The 22,930-nt window shown below is 37.1% G+C and overlaps 1 protein-coding gene across 2 annotated transcripts in view; it reads right to left on the bottom strand.

The window, feature by feature from the left end:
• Positions 1-2,651: 2,651 nt before the first annotated feature.
• The window catches only part of VAV3 (vav guanine nucleotide exchange factor 3), a 154,020-nt gene continuing 133,741 nt past the window's right edge, over positions 2,652-22,930 (bottom strand). For both annotated transcript variants that reach the window (XM_062003205.1, XM_062003206.1), the window contains exons 22-27: positions 21,600-21,634; positions 20,276-20,392; positions 19,383-19,470; positions 15,661-15,790; positions 6,837-6,988; positions 2,652-5,119 (exon numbers count right to left, since the gene is read on the bottom strand). In XM_062003205.1, coding sequence (XP_061859189.1) covers positions 5,078-5,119; positions 6,837-6,988; positions 15,661-15,790; positions 19,383-19,470; positions 20,276-20,392; positions 21,600-21,634 — 564 coding nt within the window. In that variant the 3' untranslated portion in view covers positions 2,652-5,077. The remainder of the gene's footprint in view (positions 5,120-6,836; positions 6,989-15,660; positions 15,791-19,382; positions 19,471-20,275; positions 20,393-21,599; positions 21,635-22,930) is intronic.

Here is a 22,930-nt window from a genome sequence, read left to right as displayed (position 1 = left end):
CACATCAGGTTGTTTCTAACACATATGGTATGGTATCAACATTTAACTTCTTGTTCTCTGATCTTCTCCATTTCTGTTCCTCTTTAAGCCACATATTATGCTATTAATATTTTACAAACCCAATCAAAACCAAAACAAACCTCCAGCACCAAACCAGTTCTGAAAGAAGCAAACCAGCCTCATGCCCCTTGGCAAATAGCCACCTCTGAACCTGCCATTTGTTGTAGCTCTGGGTTCACTTCAGGTCAAATTGCAACATTTCAAAGTGAACTCACATATTTTCTGAAAAGCACATTACCAGGTAAAAAAATGCAACCCAAAAAAAGTCACCAATAACTCCAACATTTCAGGAGGCTTATTAAATAAAATCAAGCTTCATAGTCATGTAAGCAGCAGAGATCCTTATAATGAATGGGCAGAATACACTACAGCAGATCAGGAATTATAAAACTAAATTAGAAACCCAAATCTCATTTGCTATAAAAACAAACAGCTCTTTGTTCTTGAAAAGGAAGTTGCTGAGATAATGCAATGAATCACCCTTCTGCAGGCAATTTCTGATGCTTAATCCTTTCTGTATTTCTATTAGCTAATTATACATGCATTGTACATTTCAGGATTTGGTGAAAAAATGGATATCATTAACATCTCATCTCACAGCTTCATCAACTTAGATTACTCAGACCTTCCCTTCCTCCATATAGTGCACATCTAGTAAGAGCTAAAATCCCATGGCACATCTCAAGAAAGGCTGGGCAATGTATTCACTTCTTTCTCTTACACGAACATACTCCAAGATTCAAAGCTCTGTGCCAGTGCTGACCCTACCTGAATTGGATGGGAACAGGAACCACTGTGACTTGCTCAGGCACCGTGCAGCCTGTCACTTGACCTTTACACTTGCACACTGGGCCTGGCAAAATGGCATTCACCTTCACACCAGCTCTTACAGTGCTCTGTTTCAGATTTGACAAAAACAGGACTGGCAACACACAGCTGTTTCAGCTACTGCTGAATAGTGCTGCACACATCAAGGCCTTTTCTGTTTCTTAGTCTGTGTCCTCCCTTCCTCAGTGAATAGAAGCTGGGAGGGGATACAACTACATTGATGACCCAAACTAACCAGAGATAGTCCATGTCATATAATGTCACGCTCAACAATAAAATGGAGAAGAGGAAGTGCTTCCTCTGTTGCTCAAGCAGAATAAGCAGTGCTCTCTGAACAGAACTTGAACTTCAGACAAAGTAGTAATGCAAGGTTCTCAGCAGCCCAGTTTGTAGCAATGAGACAAGAGGTAATTTACTGTAGAGTCAATGCAGTTGGTGAATTGGTGTGCTAGGGCATAAATTCTGCCACTGCAGCTCTCACTTAGCAATATCAATCATGAAATAGAAACACACATTTTTGCACTGAGGATCAAAGCAGTCAAAGAAGCCTCACCTTTTCATAGACAGCACCTCTCTCTCACCTTTACAAAATGCTTCAAATCTTGAGAATTAACCTTTTCTTTTCCTTCACAGAGCACCTGGAGTTTGCCAGGAGGCAAAGGAGAATGGCATCCTGCTTGGCATCATTTTCATAGTTGAAGTTGGATTTTTCTTTTTTTCAAAGTTGAGATTTTCAAACAAGCTTCCAAGCCTTAGAACTGACAAAATTATTCAGAACAAGTCACAAGTGGTTCTTCTGCCCTAATTACGGTGCCTTCTCAATTTCTCACCCATCAGAGGACACACATCTCGCACAAAAGGAGAAGGAGAACGTCTGTGACTGTGATATTGTTAACAAGAGAATTTAATTGAGAAACATTTTTGTATCTTAGGTTAGGTGTGACTCTTAGTTATGTGATATGTTCATGGGTGACAGGAAAATTATGCCTTACATCTGTAGAGATGTGTAAATGCTTCATTAAGTTTAATAATTATCTGTTAGAAGGGCAGTTCCACAAGAAAACCTTTGCTACTCAAAAACAGAAGGGACACAGGGAAACAACATTACAACTGTATCACCATCAACCTTGCTGAATTAGTTTACCTGTCCAGAAATATTTTAATGAAGACTTTAATAATCAACATTATGTTGTAAAAATAATGCATGAATGGGTTACACTCTGAAAAGGTTATCAAGTAGCCCATGAAATTAGACATAGACTCTATTTTCACGTTGGAGCTCAATTCAACCTGAACTTCTATGTTAATTCACATGTGACAGAGCGAGAAAGCAGAAGATGGAAGAGAAAGAACATTGCTATGAAACATGACAAATAAAAAGAAACTTTTTAAGAATAACTTCTTTTCAATCAAGTAACCAAAAGTATCACCTTTGGCAGATAAAAATCTATAGTGTACGATGGATTCCACAACGTTCTCTACAGTGAAAAAAAACCCCAAAACTCAAATCCCTACCACCTTCCTGGATGTTGCAGAAGGCAAATGATCCCGACAACAAAAAGTCTTCAAGGAAAGCTCTGCTGTCCCTTTTACCCTGACTGCTCAGTTTAACAGCTAAACAGGGATGATACAAATCTGCAAAACCAAACCAGAACATTACTAACCTCTGCTCACACTGAGAAGGTGGGTAGACAAACAAAGCATAACCTTCATACCAGCCAACTACGCATTTTGACACATTATTAAACAAAAAAAATAACCAGTTTATTATATTTCACATATTTACAAAATAGTACAAATTAAAGTACTGTAACTCCATACACTCATATCACATGACAAAAAAAACTCCATACAGGCAAAAGCAGCACATAAAAGAGACACTCCAGAATATTTAGGAAGTCTTTGGTATTCAAAACACAGTTTAAGATGCAGCATTAATTCAATCAATGCAGGGCATTAAACACAGATAATGATATGTAGATTTATGCCACTAAAGTAAGTTGAGCTATGGCTTTCATTCTTCTCAAAGGTTGATTACTCAGGAATTGCTTAAAAGCTTTACAGCAACTTTAGGATGGAGAGACTGCTCAAAATGATTCTAAAATCAAGCTTTTGAAAATGCCTGATGTGTTTTTCAACTCATATCGAATTAAACTGCCTCTTCTCAGCACCACATGACAGCAAAGCACTAAACACTTCACAGGCCTAGAGCCTATTCCTCTACTCCTTGAGCAGGCAAAACTGTCAAAGAATCAACTTTGTCTACTTAAGGAATGCAGGATCAAGCTCACAATAGACAGTAAAACTGCATGACAAAACATGACCAATGACAGTATACTCTAGTCTACACTGCTGTACACATAATTTACAAGGTACGTTCTATGCATCATCTACATATTTACAAATGCTCTCAATGGTTCCATCAAGTAATGTACTCAACACAATCACAGTTTAAGTAATTTTGAGGTAAATTCTTGAAAAGTTAGAGCATCAGAGTTTCATCCACAAGGCTGAATCTTGCAAGTGGAAGATTTCTGATTAGCAGATCCTCCCTCTCACCTGGTCACACAGCAGTGCATGCTAGGTGTAGCAGATGGGTAAGGTGGTTGCAGAGACTAAGGGGGTTATTGCAAATCCTCTGTGCTGTGCTTGGTTCTTCCTGATGGCCAGAAGTAGAGAAAAACGCAAAGAATACCGGGGACAGCTAAAACAAATCTGAAATCTGTACTAGCAGATTGTACTCTGTGGACAAACAGCGCAGTGTTGAATCGTGCAGTGTCTATGCACACTAACTACAAGACGCCTATGTGAAAAAAGGACAGGGAGAAATCAAAAGAGCACACAGGACAGGATGAATTAACTTTCTGGATTGGACAATGTTACCCTACACTTAAGAGCTTTATTTTCTTAGAAGTTTTCAAGCCAGGTTAGACATTACCTGAACATTTGAAACTGCATCTCTGAAGAAACCACCTACATTTATTTTACCTTACAACTACAGCGATTCTAACCCTCCATAACTATATTCAAACACCACCTCACCAAGGGGTGGACATCACATTACAAGGCCTGATGTTTCAAGCCAGCTAACCTAGACAACCTTTCCTTGGAGACATTCATAATGTGCAACAAGACCATGCAAGTGCCATTAACATCCCAGGGAATGAGACAGAAAAAGGCACAAAGTCTGTCAATGCTCTTTGCATTACCTTTTAAGAGCACAAAAGGTGATAGAAACTCCAGTCTAACTAGAAAAAGACAGTTCAGAGTTTATAGAGTTGGAAGCATTGAAGTTTATCTTAACCTCTTGGTTGATTCAGATGAAGAGGCTTTTTCTTGAGCACTGACAACATCTTACATTAGTATACTCTCCTACAGAATAGGTCTACAAATATTAATGCTGAACATTTTAAAACTTATGTTGTGACTATCCTCAGTTGCATTTTTAGGGGTCAGCTATTTAAATGAAGAAGTTCCACACAAAAAGACTTGGGATGACAGAGGAAGGATCCCACAATTCCACTTTGTGGACACTTTTGTAAGCAATACCACATCACTACATCTTTTTAAAATGCTGTCTTTAAAGAAACTGTTAAAAGATTCAGGCAGGATCCCAAAGTAGTCAGTTAACTAATTATATATGCATGAATGTTACTCATGTTTACTACATATTTCCTTCAGAATGTTTTTCTGACTGTAAAACTGTTTGTAAGGTGATAAGTAAAGTAGTTTGATGTTTTAAGACAAGTCTACTGACTATATTTTATGCCCACTGGAATGATTGAACTCTGTTTTCTGCATGCAGTGATAAGAAATAATAAGCCTTCATCTCCTTGTACCATCACAGATGTTAGCTACATGAAAAAACAAGACTTATTAAATATTCAGCCACAGCTAATATTTATGGTGAAATGAAAAGGAGCATAAAGAAATTTGTTTTCCAGAGATGATCTGGGAAGGTGAGGGTTGGACTTTGTACTGATCCCCAGCGATGGCAAACCAGCAGGTTGTTTCTTGCACAGCTCTGGGCAAAGTCAGCAAAAACTTCTGTATAAATCCCAACACTAAGACTGAAAGGTTCAGACAGACAAAAATGCTGTTTAAATACTTAACAAGACCAATAACACCTTGAAGATACTAAATTTTTACAATCCCTGAAACTGCTGGTCAGCAGACGAAAGCTTTTAATTCATTCATCCTCTTCAACGTAAGTTGATGGAAACCAGCCCACCTAAAAAGGGGAAAAGCAGAACAAATACATGAGATATATAGGCCTTTTTTTTTCCTAATGGCTGCATATGCAAAACAAGGATGGGGCTGTTCAGTAATTATAGGAATAAGATTACAAGGATAAACTTGACTGACTTCCACAGTTAGGATAAGTACCTTTAATGAATGTATACCTTGCAGAGACGATGATTTGGACACTAAATCCAACCTCCTACCTCACCTCCACTCCCCACAAAAACACAACACTTTCACCCAAATTAGAAGTCTAAGCATTCAGAAAAAGGTCTGGGAATGCCAAGAGTGGAAATAGTTTTACTATAGGGAAGATGCTGTTATTTTTTGAATGAGCAGTTAAGTACTTCAGAGGCTTCAGCCAGGTGCAGGGAATCCTCTCACAACGGAAACAGTGACCGATCTCATTGCATTACATGGAGCCCAGTTCCACCACCACCACCAGCAGTTTTAAATGAGACAGAACTGAGAGGCAGAGTCCAGTGTTTTACATTTCATAAGTTATAATGCTGCCTGCATTTAGAAATTAATGATGTGTCAAATAAGGATTATATAAGACATACAGAGAAGCCATGTCACATATTTCTTACTGTCTTAGCTATTTGCTTCAGGTTTTTCACTTTGACATCTTCATACCCAAGTCAATTCAATACTCATGAAATATCTCAAAATCAAACCTGGATGATTGAAAGGATGATTGGAAGGAGTTACTCCATAAACTTTGGTTTAGACTACCTTGCCATAATATCTCCAGAGGTAAGCTTATGATCAGGCTATGAAAGCCATCAGAAAGAATGCTAGCATACAACAGGGCATCCTTTAGGATAGGGGTAGTGGCATTAGAATGAGTTGGTCAATTTTCTTTACATTTAAAACATATCTAGGACTACTGCAATTTCTCTTGCTTCCCTATTCCTTCCTGTCTGACCATCATAACCAGGCTCATGTACATTTAAAATAGTATTTGTCCAAATTGCATAGAGCAGTAAATCTGGACATATCCTTCAACTGGTCTTACAGGTTCCATTTCCAGCTTGCAGACAATTGCACCTTGCATTTCTTGACCCCGCATCTCAGCCCTTTAGACACGGAAACAACAACCTCAAATACTTCTCGCTACTCCGGATTGAAGATCAATGTACTCAGGTTGAAACAATATAGCTTTTATTGGTCAAAACTGAAACTTCACTTCCATGCAAGTCTCAGGGTGTGGTGTAAAGTGACTTTGTAAAAATCCCTGCTAAATATGTGACTTCATATGTGCCACACTGAGACAGATCAAAGAAGCAACTCTCCTATAAAAAAGGTAGCTCATTCTATTGCATTGTAGTCTGGCAAAAACGTGTGGAAAACATTCTATGTCAACTGTTAAATAGGCTTCCACAGCACCAGGAATCTAGTGCAACACACGTGCAACACAGCTCAAGATAGTTCAACTGTAGCTGTAGTAATCCTGGTTTTTGTCCAACCATATATTCTTGCCCAAATATTCAGCTCAGTAGGTCACATTAAATAACCAATTAATTTAGATGCTGGGAAGCTGTGTGACTAGAGCTCTGCCCAACTGCTATGAAACAGATGACAGCATGTTGCATCTTGTGAATTTAAATATACGAAGAAGAGTTATAAGAACACACCTTATTTTTTTACAAAATCACCATCAGTGAAGGCAGAAATGAGACAAAGGGGAAAAAAAACTACCTTACCCTTCCATTTACTTCACCTCTCCACCAGCCATTCACATTCATCTTGGTGTAAATTTTGACAACATCCCCTTTCAGTAAGGACAGCTCTCTCATGTCTCTTGCACAGAAGTCATACCTGGCTATGGCAATGCCTATCACCTTCGGGCTTAGCACTAGAAACAAAACAGACATGGATATTAGTGGGGTCTATTAATTGGTGGCTACTAAAGTAATGTAAATAGTAGTATGGTAAAACATAAAACAATGAGTTCACTACAACATACATTGGCACTCATTTTATGCAAATGTGAAAGCATCTGCACTACACAGATCATAAAGGTGTAAACGTATGTGAAAAAGTTGAAAGGATTTTATGTGGGGTTTTTAATGTTTTCTATTAAAGAAGTGAAACTATATGAATGGTAATTAAAATATCTCCACCTGAAAACTGCTAAATCCAACTACAACCATTGTATTTTTGTGCTTCATAATGAAACTTGTTGCCAGTTACACGCATCAATGTATTTTACAGGTCACTAGTTTCTTTCCAAAAGAATTATTAGCAGTTACAGTTGATTTAAGTTTAAACCTCTAATGAAGCAAAACAAACAGAATAAAGCGCTGCTCTTTCAAAAACAACTCCCAAGTTAAATATTAATGCACTTAAAATTGTAAGCTAACATCAACACGAGAAAAAAAGTGAGGAGCTTCCACAGGAAATTTTTATGGATCATTTGTTACAACCTGCATGAATATTGGCTGATGCAAATATACTCTTTTCAAGACTTTACTCTGTAAATTACCAACAAATTTGTTCTACAAAACTTTTAATGTAGAAAAAAAATCCTTATAAATTCTTAAGTTGCAGTGAAATCCATACTTTCAAATGTTGAACTACAGCCACAAGTAAGCATTTTGTCAGTGTAAAGCCCAGATTTTGTAAGCAATACAAGTTGTGAAATATCTTTTAAAAATAAATGTGAAAAAAAAAAGTCTCATTTGAGAACTGTGAACTTCCTCCCAAATACTTGTATTGGAAATTATTTTTTCAACTCCGGCAATGGCAAAACTTGCAAAATACACCTCTGACTCTTCCAATGAGAGGAAGGTAGGTATGACACTAAAGAGACAAAGGCATTTTGGCTTGAGCAGTTAAAAAAAATCTATTGCATTTTGTAGTTGGATTATTTTAGCCACAGTTGTCTTCTTAGGTTGTTTTTTCCCATAAACGTCATAGCTTTCATTTTTAAGTCACTGCAGACAGGAGTTGATAAGTCCCACTGAAAAGATTTCAGAAGAATTAACCATATGATCATGATGGATGACTTGATAAAAATGTCCATCTTTTTTCCAAATCCTTTCCCATTTCTTAGAAATTCTCCATCATCTTTAGTAAGTACCATTGAGACTCCAGTTTTAGCAATGCCTTTAACGATGCAATACTATAAGTCCATAGCAAGTTGCCTTAAATTTAAAGCAGGAACACAAAACATAGTAAACGAGCTAGAAAATTTGACAGGTTCAGCTCTGCTTATATTTAAGATTCCTTCTGACCTCATCAAGGGTGTTTCATAGAAACAGAGGCTTTTACATAACTGCATTAAATACATGAAAGTCATTCTATACTCCAATACTTTTAGCCTACAGAGACAATACAAACAATTTATTTTAAAATTATAACAACTACCATGTTTAAAATATTACTAGATATATCTAACCAGAATGCCTAAAAAAAATCTGTTTTGGCAACAGATTATGGCCTCTTTTATATCATGCCATTAAGGTTTACTCCAACATGTCAGATTGCTTTTCACAGAATCATTTCAGTTGACCTTAAAGATCATCAAGTCCAAGTCCTTACCTCACACTGTCAAGCTCATCACTAACCCATGTCTCTCAGCACCTCAACTACACGGTTTTTAAGTACATCCAGGGATGGGGACTCACCACCTCTCTCATGTAGACTATTCTTATCAGGTACTTGACACAGGATGTACAGGGTGCCGTATAAAGGAGAATCACCGTCTCCATTTATTACTTATATCTACAATATGAAGATGTGAAAATCTAGGTGGTGCATTAAGTATATCAACACTCAAACATAGGTCTTCCCCTCCCTTAGATGTGGGTGCTACTTGTTTATATCCTGACATGAATGTTATGTGCTATAACTTATCAGCATTACAGTAAGCCATCTTACAAGGAAAGAGCACATGAGAGGCAGCAATTGTTTTGGAGAAATAAAAAACAAAACAAAAATTATAAGAGAGCAGTTACTGACTTGGAGGTCAATATCTATTTATAGGTGTGCAGCAACGTCACCAGCTGATACAAGCAAGCAGCACGAGAAGGAAGGAGTGATTCTGGGGAGCAAGGTATCATTTCAGATTGTAGAAAGGACATAAAGGGGCAAGGAAGATTACACAAGGCAAAGATCAACAGATTTGGGAAAAGATGGAAGAAAAGAATTTAGGAGAGACGAAATGTATGGAAAAAAAAAATAAAAAGGGAAAATTAGGATAGAGAGGCAGATCTGAGGGAAAGGACTTCTAACTCTTTTTCAAGTTATGAAACCAGAGAGAAAAAAAGAGAAAGCAGTGAGATAAATCAAAATCGTCTATCTCCAAAAGTCTTGAGGCAGAAAGTAGCAGAATTTAGATTAATTTAGAAACCAACATCTACATTTTCAAATAAAAGTGATGCTCATGATAAGAAATATATAAAAGGAAACCAGATGAGTAATGGAATACAGAAAAAAAAAGGATGTTAACTTTGGAAAAAAATATTAACCATATCTCTCTGGTGATCTCTCTGGCTATCAGTCCTCAATTCCCCATCAGAGCTGTCCCAAATTGTGGGAAAGCAGCATGTGAAAAGGACATCTGTACAGACAGGACAGAGAAGAAATACTGAGTGAAGGAGAGAAAGAGGACAGCTACAGAGAACAAGGAAGAAGAGAGAGAACAGATTAACAGCAGAGATGGACAGAAAGCAAATGCCAAACAGGAAAATGTGAACGAGAAATTAAAGAGGGGGAGGAAATGAAAAAGCAAGAAAAAGAAAAGGTATTGAGAAAGTAGTACAAATAAGCCTTGCATAGTAGGAGATACTCAGGGAATTAACAGGAAATAGTGAGAAATCTGAGGAAAGGGAATAAAAGGTACACATGTAAAGGAGAACACATTTGTGCTTAACCTATCCTTTCCTTGTGCAAACAGAGGGAAAAACAGGAAGCTATAGTCACCCTTGAGTCACACTGGAGTACACTGGAAATGTTTCTCAACAACAGTGACACAGATGTGCTGCAAACTAATTTTAGTTCCAGTTTGGGTCATTGCTAAAGGAAATGGGGTGCAAATAAAAGAGGATCCACGTGATCACAGCAGGCTGGTCTAGCTCATGTCTCTGCCTAGGTTGAAATTCCACAAGGGTCAATGCATCATTATAAAAGCTGTGAGCAGTTGTTTCTCTCTCCTTGCAGCATGGCCTCCTTGTAATTCGGCAGCCATAACCCCAAAGGGTTGCTCCTGTGAGTTAGTTTCCATGCTCCTTGAAGCAATGCACATTGAGTTGCACTGTTAACCAAACCTCAGTTATTATACATGGGCAGCAGCGGTAGCCAGCTTAACCCTTCTCCCGTGTTACCAGCTTTCACATCAGCACAACTCAGCCAGCTCTGAAGATCTCTTTAGAATAAAAATATTTGTAACAGCAAGAAATAAACACTTGTTCACTTAATATAAGCAAATTCTTTGGCTATTTTTAAAAAAGATGGTTTTACTAAGAGCCTACAAAGTAATGTAGCCTATCAGAATATGAAAACCCATTCTAACAGGTAGATAAGCTTAAATTAAGCATTACTCATCAATATCTTCCTTTAATATTTGGTACTTGTATAAGGAATTACTTTTCACAGTATATTGTGGCATTGAAGATGTGGAATCCTTACTTTTTGTTCCCATTACTGAAGAATTTTCTCATAAATCAGATTTTCATACAAAAAAAATGAATAGAATTATAATTTGTTGAAACCACGAGACAATGTGGAAATGTGTGATAGGCTTAAAGAATCCCTGAGTCTTGACTGCTGCTCTACTACAACAGGCTACTTCACAACTTTGTTTTCATGGAACAGTTGTCAGTTTCAGTAAGAAAGGACTTCATAATCAAGTACAGTACGGTTGAATGAAGAGGTCATCTTGTATCCTCACCCAGAAAGACAGAAGCTCACAATATTTGCCTATGATAAAGGGCCAAAACTTAACTCTGTTGTGCTTCAGACTTTCCAGCTGTCAATCAGCAAAGTGCCTTAAAGCTTACATTCCCAATACTGTGACTACTGAAACAGAGTAAAAGTATCTGCCTCCCAAAAAATCTGTGTAAGGAGATAGAAATGGAAGAAACACACTTCAAAACAGAGTCCAACTGAGGTGCGAAACATTCAAGAGCAGTTTAGGACATGGAGACTGAAATCCCTGGCATGTATCCAGGGAAGGCTTACCAAGACACTCTCAGTACAAGAACAATAGCAATTTTACTACTACTAAGCTGGCACCTACATACTTATTCCCCTCCAGAAACTATGGAAAGCTTTTAGAATCCATCTTCGAGTACTAAGCAATTTGGATCATCTTTGTGGGACAGTTCTATGTACAACATACTGGCTACTCAGATCTCCTAGTCAGATTTTCACTATAACTACATCCATGTTTGTGCATGTTAGACAACTCCCTTTCCAGAGTACAAAAGGCAGTCCTCCACTCCCTATACACAGAGGTGTGTCAGTGTAACGTGAGTGACCGCTGTGTCCTAAGCGGTAGCAGCTTCTTCCAGATGCTCCCAGAAGGCATTTACATTCCTACTAGACAAATTCTTCTTGAGTTGTCCAGCAGTGTAGTTCACCCCTTTGAAGACCAGGTCTTAGAGACCAAAGCAAGCCACAGCCATACCAATGCACTAATTGAAGCTATCACTGCTACTATAAGCGTTTTATGCAGTCTCTAAGTTTAAAAAGTTTGCATCTACTAAAGCCAGAGATGGTTAAATGAGAACAAAGAAAACAATATTTATAAAACAGATGGGTAAAATTAATTAACAATGTTAATGTAGAATTTAAAGAAAGCTTTTTCTATTAAAAAAATTACTGTATTCTATGATGCTGCTGCAGTATGGTTTGCTGCAGGGATGGGACGAATATATTCTTTACCTACAAGCAGTGGAATTTTCAGGTTTGTGCATTTGAATAAATTACAGTGTGTATAGCTCATATCAGCTACATAACAAATTAATGGTGAAGTGATCACTGACTGAATCTGCTGCAACTGTTGAGCTTTGCAACACCTATTCAAACCACTTACTGTAACAATCACTTTTTCAGAAGTTTGAAGAGTTCTATTTTTGTTACACTGCAAGAATGACATGTAGTAACTCAGTTTTTGAAGTCAGAGAGAAGTATTAGATTCGTCCCTTCCCTTGCTTGCTGCACACAGAAACAACAGAAGCAAATTTTGAAGAGTATAAAAGCAGTAAAGCAGTACCTGACCAGAAAGGAGTGGAAGAAGGGGGAACAAAGCTGTAGTCTGGAGGAGTTACAAAAGAAAACCCACAGAACAAAGAAGGGGCTTAGAGAAAGAAAGAGAAAAAAGAGAAAAGCAAAAGAACATTGAAATATTGGCACAAGATTTAAATAATAGTTTTTAAACTATATAATTAATTGATAATAAGGAAACCAAGGTTCCCTACTAAGGATGTCTGGAAGGAAATTGACTATAATAACTAAAAAATTAAATCATATATCCAAATTTTCAACAATTGTATTTTTCAAAGAATAAAGCAGAAAGACGACACCCATTCAGGGTTTCAGAGAAGTAAATTAAAACTTCAGGCTCTTGCAAATATGTTCAGACTGAACAGAATATTTTCTTTTCTTCTTTAATATTGTGTACTCCAACTCCTAACAGTACAAAAGCAGGAGCTCATGCATACATAAGTATTCCTCTTGATCCCAGGAAGACTAGTCACACGCCCCTAATTAGGAACATAGTGTAAGTTCTAGTTGAACTGAGGTCTTATAATATCTGTGGGAAAAAGTAGGCATTTTGCCCTGATAATCATTAACATCAACAGAAATTCTGCTGCTAAACTACATCCTCTAAGGCCCAAGCAGTATTGCTCATCTTTGCAGTTTTCCCTGACTTGATAGAAAACCCTTCAGCAGGCAAAAAAAATGCATAAAGTCGGCCCAGGTAGAACCAGCACATCATCTTAGTCCTTGTGACAGCTTCCTCAGGTGAGAAGTTAGAGGTGCACTCGCTCTATTGACATTAAACCTAAGGGCAACATAATTTCAAATACAAAATTAAATGAAATTAACTGAAATAGCTTCAAGTGGAATTTCAGTTTGTTGACACATTCTCACACTCTGTCCCTCTTTTGAAGAGGCAATAAAGTTCTATTTGTGTACAAAGTCTAATGAAGTTGGGATCTTTGCTCCCAGCTGTGATTTGGAATAGGAATCCATCCTCCATTGCATAAATGACAATGTAGTCCCTAAAATATGAGAAATAATATCTATCATTAGTGGCCAAGAAGGTTCTTTTAAAAATGTAAACAGGGTTATATTCGGCACATACAGCTGTCTCCCTGAATTTATTCCTGTGACTCCACGTGAAACAAAATAATTTTGCTTCAAAATGGTTATTTGCAGGAATAACAACTCTAACTATTCTAATGCAAGGAATTAACAAAGAAGCTATGGTGGAGGTAATGATACAGTTTTGTGCATCTTACCTGGCTGAGAGCAGATACATTTGTGACAATGAAAATACCAGCATAAATAAAAGAAACAGGACCAACGTGATATTTAAACATTTATCAACTATGAATTATTTGTGAAAAAAGAAAAACACATATAGCAGCTTAGGGTAGTATCTCAAAGCTCACATAGCCTACATACATATTTATTCTAACACGAACTTGGTAAAAACTAACAGCATAGCTTTAAATCTGAGCAGCCTGACTCTCTGATGTTCATCATGGGAATTCTGCTAATACTGTAAAAGTAAACCATCAAATCCCTTAAATGGAAGTGTCATCCAGAGTCAATCTAGGTATGCTAGCAGAATTGTGGATATCTATTAGATTCTATATGAGCAGTCCAAGATTTGAGAGGATTTTTTAAAATCAGTTTGGCCTAAGACAAAACCTTCCAGTTCCCATCAGCATAGTTTGTAACATAAATGCTGATACATACTGTAGCAGATACGCACATTCTCATCCCCTCGACTGAAATAAGAGCATCCCACACTCATTTGTTTTATTCCTCCATATACTGCCTAAAAGTTCTTGTTAAAGGTGATGTTTTCTTTTGCATGTGGACTGAAAGTAACAAGGATGTACCATAAATCTTGTATGCTTTAAAGCACAGAGCAATTGAGCTAATGCTCTTGCAAACTAGTAAGCTGGTGACAGTATAGGTACATTGTAAGTGGCCTAAGAAAGGAAACAAAACACATTGGTTCTGCACACAGTCAATAATAACCAAGACCAATGCAAAGGAAATTAAGCAGGGCATATCCTCTCAACACATAAAACTTCTATGTGAGGAAACAAATGGAAGAGAAAAGCATGAGAGAAAACAATGACAGATGACAAAGGCATACTGCAAGCTAAACGGAGAAGAAAGACTGGGACAGATAAATTCACCAAGGACAGAGTTGTACTGAGATACAGCATAGCAGGGAGACAACTGACAGAAACCTTGGGAAGCAGTGAAAGAAAACAGAAGTGGAAGGAATAAAGAGCAATTGGGAGACAGACCAAGTGAAATGCTGAGACACACTGGTTTCTTACAATCATCTGTCCTGAATTACGTTCACTTTAATTAGGAAAGGAAGAAAGTCTCTGAAGTTAAAGGAATGTTATGGAACAGAGGCAAGCAAGTAAACAGAAGCTCACAAGCACAGCAAACGAAAACAACACTACTAGCTTCATCATCACAATGACTAGACTGGGCTCTCTTTCATAACACTTTTCATATTGTTAAAATCGCTATTAATTTTTCTTTTCCTCCTATTACCTGTTGCAGTACAAAGCTTCAGTCATGGTCTGCAGAACTGCAAATCTAACACCTGCTCTTTGACAGAAATGTTGCATACTTTCCAGAGGCCAGCCAGGTGGTAGTTTTTATCATTAACACTGAACTGGATGTGTCCTAAAAATGATGCAGACTTCCATTTAAGTTGTAATAGGTTAAATAAAGGATACCACATGTCTTGTGAATCTTCTCACTTGACTTCCAGACCTCAAAACTTTCTGATATTTACATTGTACAGAAGTTGATTAGCTTACAGAAGCTTAGAGGTCTGTAATAAACATTTAAGGTTAAAAGACAGGCATAAAAATAATAACACAGTAAATATTTTTTTTTTTCTGAGAAACTCATGTGGTATTACTGAGATGCTACTTCATACGGCTGTATTACAGGATTGATTTATTTAAATCCCTTATTAGGGATTAGAAATTGTCACAGACAGTATTAACACTTGTAGCTGTGTGTATGCAAATGTCTGCAAAAGCTAGGCAGGACGCAATTTAATCTCTCACCAGCATGCCTAATAGATTTTTGAATATCAGGGAGATTTTAACTTTGGCAGCAAGACAAGCTTGCTAGACATGTTTATAAACCTCCTGGCAGATCTGAATCTGCTTAGCTTCAAAAAATCTTAGCTGAAAGAATTACCATATTAATTGGTTACATGTCAAAAATGGAAAATGAAGATGTTCAGAGTATCTAGTGCTTTTAATATTTATACAGCAGAAAACAATACCAAAAGAAAGTACTCACAGTTGCCACCTGTTCTGTTACTCCTTTGTCCTACTGAGTTTTCAGGTTCTTTGTATGGAAATTGAAGAGTAGTATCCAAACTTCGAAAGCCTTCTTTGAGAGAGTGGTGTTTATAGTATTCTACAAGTTCCTTTCAGAAAGGAAAAATACAATGTCACTGGAAAAAAGAAATCACATCCTTTCCAACATTCTGCTATACAGTCAAAGTCAGTTTCATCATAAAGGTAACCTTACTGTTTAACGCAACAGCACCTTTTCATTTTTAAAAAAATCAGTTATCCTAAACATCAAATGCTCTTACATTGACACTCAGCTGGTTTCTGGGTTTTTTCAGTTGTCCAGGGTTCTTTTAACCAAAGCCTTATTGCTAGAGTCAACACTTATTCCATCTTTGAGTCAGGCTGAGCATGTACTTGCTTTTCTGAAGTGAGGCACAAAGCAAGGACAGTTGCTTGTCAAGTATACAAAGGTAACCATTTCCTCACATTTCTTTTGCCATTCAAGTGATATTTATCCACAAATGTGTTTGTAAGTACACAGATCCAAAACAAAGCATAAGAACTGTGCATAACGTTCAGTTCTCTGCCAATACAATTTGTGTGGTTCTTCTTCATTGTTTTTCATTTGTGTGGTGGGGATTTTTCCCAGATAATGCACACTAACTGAAAAATCCAGCAGTTCGCAGTCTCCTTGAGCCTGATCCATGTCTCAAAAAGTAAGTCTCTATTTAACTATATGCACACACATATGTATTATAACCATTAAAAAATGGCTCAAACAGTTTATGTTACCAAGAAGATAAAGTTCTTAAAATCACTTGTTCTTCGTTTCTCTTCTAAAGAAGGGAACACCCATAAAATACTGACAGATTACTTAATTTCTTTGCAATACCAACCCCTGCCACTACCTCTTACATTTTAAGTAGTCCTAATAATATCATTATGTCACACTTTGTACACAGAGCCCAGAACAGTATCAATAGTGACCAGATAATTCAAAACAAGTGTATTTCATTTGATTAATGATATTTCAACTGTGGGTTTTCACTCTTCAGAAATGCAAGCACAGACTAGTGTATTTACTGTAAACCCTTCACTCCTACCAGTAACTCGGTCACTCCATTCTACTTATTCTACACTTCAATTTTCAAAAATCAAAGCTAAGCAAGCCAAGCTTAGCTCAAAATAAGGAAAGAGTACTTTGATCCATCATTTCCTTCTAGTTTAAAAAAAGAAAACCATCAAAATTATTAGTTCACAAAAGCCTATATAAATGATATGCTGACTCCAGACAAAACAAATGGCTCTCAAATTTAGTCCAAGATCTAATGTATAAACTTTAAGTTCTTAATAATAGTCTGAAGGTTATCTTCTGAACTCTGGAGCACTTCAGCCCCCACACTGCAAGCTGTTGCATGATTCTGAAACTGCGTCGAGGTCAGAATCCAAAGTTAAGTAAAATCTATACCTGCTTTTAATGACTCAGAATTACAGACTTGCTAGGCAACCCCAAGAAAGCACAATGGGCAGGAGACTAAGAACCATTTGAGCTTTGTTTTCTGGTATCAGTACAAGATGCAAGCTACAATGCCATCACCAAGTACCCAGATGCTCAGAGGGTGACTGCTAAGAAAGTGGCATTCAAGGTATGAGTTCAGGATAAATGAAAAAATAATTAATAAGGAACTTTTGTTAACCTTTTGCACCATGTAAGTCTGTAAGAATTACACTGTTTGGGAAAGAGAATTTCAGCTGGACTGATTTTATTTGTTGGAAAAATAAGTAAAATAGTTCCAAACTGAGAAAAAAAAAAATATTTTGGGTCAGATTCAGTTGCTTTTAAAAGTTGAGTGTTTAACACCATTCTTCTATGCAAGCAATCAACAAGCAACTGCCCTCTAAAATTTTCCTTGCACAAATGACAGTAGCAAGCTTATAAATAGATGAGGTAAGTATCCTCTGCCAGCACGGATGGGGCTCCTCAGGAGTCTGTCACATTACCATGATTCACAGCAGTAGCAGAGCTGACCTGTGGCTGCACCTTGGCCTGCTTTACACACTCAGCACGTTTTAATTATGCTCTTGAAAGTTTTTCAAATGTACTAAGAAAATTATGTACAAGAGCTGTTCTACCTTTGTTACCTTCAAAGTAGTACAGAACACTGTGTCACTGCAGATCACCAGGTTTCCATGGCTGCTGGCTTTGTCTCTCATCTGCTCCCAGCTCTACTCAGACTACTTTTGTTCCTCTCTTCTTCCAGACACTTTTACTTTTTCTCTTCCATCTACCCAGAACAAAGCAGTTGCCCCACAGCATATGCAAATGGTACTTGCTCTATTATCACTTGCCTATTTAACTCTCAAGGGCAGACTTCATAATATCCTAAAACTGAGTTATGAAATGCTTTTTTTCCAAGTGAATGTTAGCCAGGCTAATCAGTAATGATCGGGCCTTTTTGCTGGAAATTCCTCTCAACTTTTTGAGGCAATGCATATTCTCTTTGCTTCTGTTTTATCCAGCTTTGTGTCCTGTACTTACATCTCTATTCAGCTCTATTTTTAAACCTGTATCAGTGCATTGAACTGCATGACTGTCCTAAGACAACAGTGTCAAGATCCTGAGAGTGCTCCTATGTACTCATCAGTTTCCAGTGAAACATTTGTAGTGTTTGAATACTAAGTAGCCATGTCCCCTGTAGGCATTTGAGGAATACCATGGTTTGTGTTGCTATCAATGCCAAGATCTCGGGGTCCCCACTGCTACCACTAAGTCACTGTTTTTCAAGGGCTAAACAGACACAAGAGTGCAGAAGCAGCTTGGTGAACTCTTCATCGGGAAATTTATGCACTTCCCTTTCTAATGAGCACTCATTTCAAATAGGGTCAGGTAAAGCACGGCTTTCTCCTTTATTTGTTACCACTTGTAGGATGTTTTCTCTCTACAGAGTATCAGTGGTTAAATCAAAACAATTTCTAAAGCTTCCCAGCTTTGAAGTTTCTCTCCCTGCTCTTGCTTTGCACTGTTTCATTTTTACCATTTTAGAGTATTTGAATACGCATATGCAGGAAAGCTGCAGCATAAGCTTTGAGTTGATTGCACTAAACATAATATATTGAATGAGCTTTCAACAATGCATCAGAACATGCTTAAGTGGTAAAAATTTACAAACATAGCAGGGTAGTTTATTCAGACACCTTGTATTTGTGAATCTTGTCTGAGCAAAATGAGCTATCAGGAAATTCTTTCAAATGAAAGCTCAAATTAGAAAACGTCTTCTCCCTACAGGATGACTCAGACATGATGTGGAAAGCTCAGTGATCTGGGCAGTTGTAACACCTAACTGTGATTTCTGGGAATGAACTATGCCTATAGTTGGAGTAAAAGGTTATGAGAGGGCCTATGTTTTGTGCGTTATTACTATAGCTTGTTAGCGAGCGGTTTGCTAGCACAGAGTGTAAGTTCAAAGTAGCTACACAGTTCCACATCACTGAAAGGGACATAGTCCAGTCATAAATAAAGAGATGCAGTTTTAAGCACATGCCACCATCACTTAGAGCATAAACCATAAATATAGAAAATTATCCTGTCAGCAGGTATGGACACAATTCAAATCCCTTCTTCTCACAGACTGTTGTTATTTCACAAACCAAAGCAGCTCTTGCTAACAGCAACAGCTACTTAGAAAAAAATCCCACCTTGATAAAAACCTAATCAATACTTACCATTAAATTTCTAAACTTTCTGTTTTCTGCAATGTGGAAAAAGCCATCTCTTGTTAAAATCTTGATGTGTTTCACTTCATTGTTGTACCTGTGGGCAAAGAAGAACTTATGAATATAAATGTGTTTTTAATCAGATACAATCAATAATTACCTCAGGGCATGCCCCAGTAATGCCACACAAATAATTCTTAGGACAAAAATGTATATTTGTGCCAAAACAAAGCTGACATCTAATTAACCAATAACTTCTGAAGAAGTAATCTGCATTCAGAAACAAAGTCACAACTAGCTGCTCATTCTAATTGGGAATTCCCATATATTTCTTACTTTTAAAACCATGTTGATTACATCAAAGCAAACAAGACCCTCAGATTAATTTGCAATCACAGAATTTATGAACCCACATTTTACTGAAACGTCCTAGATGAAAACACCTTTGAAAAGTTCTCACTGAAGTTGATGAACAAAGCACTGGAAGGGGCTGCCCAGATGGGTTGTTGAGTCTCCTTCTCTGGAGACATTCCAAATCCACCTGGATGAGTTCCTGGGTGACCTACTCTAGGTGGTCCTGCTCTGGTAGTGGGGTTGGACTGGATGAGCTTTCAACCATCCTTCCAGCCCTTGAGATTCTGTGATTCATGTCAGAGAAGCAGATGACAACATTCCAAACATTTGCTTAATCTTACCCAGTGCACCAGATCATCCGTTTTGTAGGTCTGTTTACATCAACATTATAAAACTATTTGTCAGTACCTTCAGTTTTTCTGTATTGACTCTCAAAAGCTGTGTATAATTACATAAAAGTGGTATTTATTTTCCTTATTTATTTCAAATATTATCTAGACATAAATGAAAACAGAAAAACTTTCTGTAGGAGATCTCATATAACTTACTTAATACTAATGGCATATTCTCCTGATTCTTTGGTCCTGTGTCGCACCAGGTAAGTGCTATTGACTCTGTTAATAAGTTCACTCTCTGCCTGCAGTCTTTCCATTGCTCCTGCAAACCTGTAACAGAGAACAAAATAAATTTTCTATGATTTTTTCTCTTTTTTTGAAAGAGCTGATGCCAAGAGTTGAAAGCTGAGACAAATAAGTCACTGATTCTACAGCCTGACTGCATAAGCAGATACGTGCCCTTGTTCTGTCTTGCTGGTTTGACTGCAACTTCATGAGAGGCTGTCAGCAGACCTTCATACGCAAAACTAGAGGTTAAACTCCTAATTGAGGAAAGTGACCCAGCTTCCAGGGAAATTATGCTTATGTTACGATTTTAGAAAGAAGTCTAAAGGCAGTAAACATCACAAAACACTACTCTGTAAAATTTCACACTAACACTACCAATTAGAAGGAAGCTTTAAATAAAAAATAGTCATTTGATGAAATACACCAGGGAACATGCATTTTTAACTTTATCATAGAATATACAACTCCTTACAGCAAATTTCAGCCTTAAGCAATTTTTTAGTTAGGTACTGCGAATCCTCAGAAGATACAGCGTGATGCAAATGATAAGAATTCTTCTAACAAAATTCTAAACAGAGCAAATGCTAGAATCTAATTTAAAATATCAATTTTAAATATTAATTGTACTATTTGGCTTATTTTTTTAAAAAAATCATTATTTGTTTAGATCTGATTCTGATTTCACTTTCAGCAAACTAGAGGAAATAAGAACTCAATCTAAATGACAAAGCAGTACAGGAACACAAGTGATGCTTTTTCTGTTCTCTTTCCTTTTGAGACGTGAGCTGAATCCCCCTCAAGATTTCACACACTACACAAGCCCCAGACCAGCAGTGGTTGTAGCTTTGATACACTGCCCTTATAGATCTCTACACTCTTTCTTTTTTTTTTAAGGAAATGTTGAATTAGTCACGAGATAAAACGTATTTAACATTCCTTCTCTTTATTCACTTAACAAGTAAGAAAGATCTATTTGCACATTTCATATTATATCTTCCAGTTTGGACCTCTGGGACTAAGGCTGCACAGCTACAAAATTTTAAACAAAACATCAAAGTCATTAAGTACTTCATTACATCAGAAGTGCTTTTAGGCAATGCATGGCGTTGCTTCCCCAAACCATTACACAACGCCTTCTTCAGAAGCTTAGAAAGGCTAAACCAACATAAATTAAACTGTAATAAACACAGTTGTCATTCTATGACTACTTCTTTCAAGGAGACTATTTTGAAACTACAAAGGGACTCACCAAAGTTGTGAACTGTAGTCTACTGGCTTAGGAACCTAGAACACAAAATACACGAGACACAAGAGAATGAGGATCAGATTTTTTTCTGATCAACACAAATTAGATAGCATTGATCTGATTGTCAATATCCAGATGAAACATGTTAAAAGAAACAGATGATGTAATTAGTCTGCAAATCTATTTTCTTTTGAAGAAGTTATAATGAAGAAAAAATATTCTGAAAGTAGTACAAGATATTTTAACTCCATTATTGGGACAGAAGATTTTTACTCAATTCAACTCTTACAAGTTTTTCTGACAGTGTCTACATTCAAATTTCATTCATAAAACAGCCCAACGATACATGTTGTTGAAAAGTATCACCAACGTGCAAGAAATTCACAGTAACATATATGAAATCCACATTCATATTCACTTTACGATTCACTTCATATTTTCAAGATTGAGTAGACTTAGAAAGATTGTCTACTAGGAAACAGATTGTACTGTACGACATCATTCCTACCTTTGTATTTGTCTTGGTTAACTCTTCTACCAGATTTTAATAAGTATGGAGTTTGATTTTCAAATTCCATTTTAAAAAGTAAACAAACTCTTGCCAGTTTCCAAAATGGATGTTATATGTACACATAAATATATACATAGGTAATGTTTACACATGCAAAAAAGCATAAAAACCTCCAAACAAAACAAAAACACCAAAAAAAACACCTCCCTGCAGTGTTGTTCTGCTAAAGTTGCAAGACCCAAGTAATGCAAAATTTTGGTGTTAACCTGTCCAGAATGCTATAGTATATTCTAGCAGTATTACTGAGGTAGTAACAGGCAGATTTTGAATGGAACAAAGCAGAATAGGGAGCTATGAAATAATTATTGAACCAAGATATTGTAAACTAGATGACAGCAGACAGTCTGTGTTGAGGGAAGGTACAGAGGAAGGTGGTATTGACAATCCTTTTTGTTGGTAAAATATTACCTATTGGAATGCAAAATTACTCAATTACTGAAACAAGTAACAATTGTTACAATGTCAACATTTTAAGGTATTACTCAAATAGTGTAGACAAAGGGCTCTCTAACAGTAGCATTTGTAGTGCTGGTGGTCTGCAGATCCCTTTGAAGTGTAGAAGCCTAAGGCAGCCAGGTACTACCACTGGTAGAAGCAGTAGCTCTTCATATCCCTACAGCTGCTGATGGTGCTACTCAGGCAACTGTGCCTCTAATGGTGAGACTTGGGAAACAGTTAACAGGTTATGAAGAAGCTGACAAAGAATTCCTATGAGAAATTTTTCAGCGAAGCAACCAAATGAGACATTTCATGGCCAACTAGG

This window comes from Colius striatus, chromosome 10 (genome assembly GCF_028858725.1).
Source record: "Colius striatus isolate bColStr4 chromosome 10, bColStr4.1.hap1, whole genome shotgun sequence".
Lineage (NCBI taxonomy): Eukaryota > Metazoa > Chordata > Aves > Coliiformes > Coliidae > Colius > Colius striatus.
Note: the sequence above shows the minus strand (reverse complement) of the source record. Positions and strands in the feature narration are given on the sequence as shown.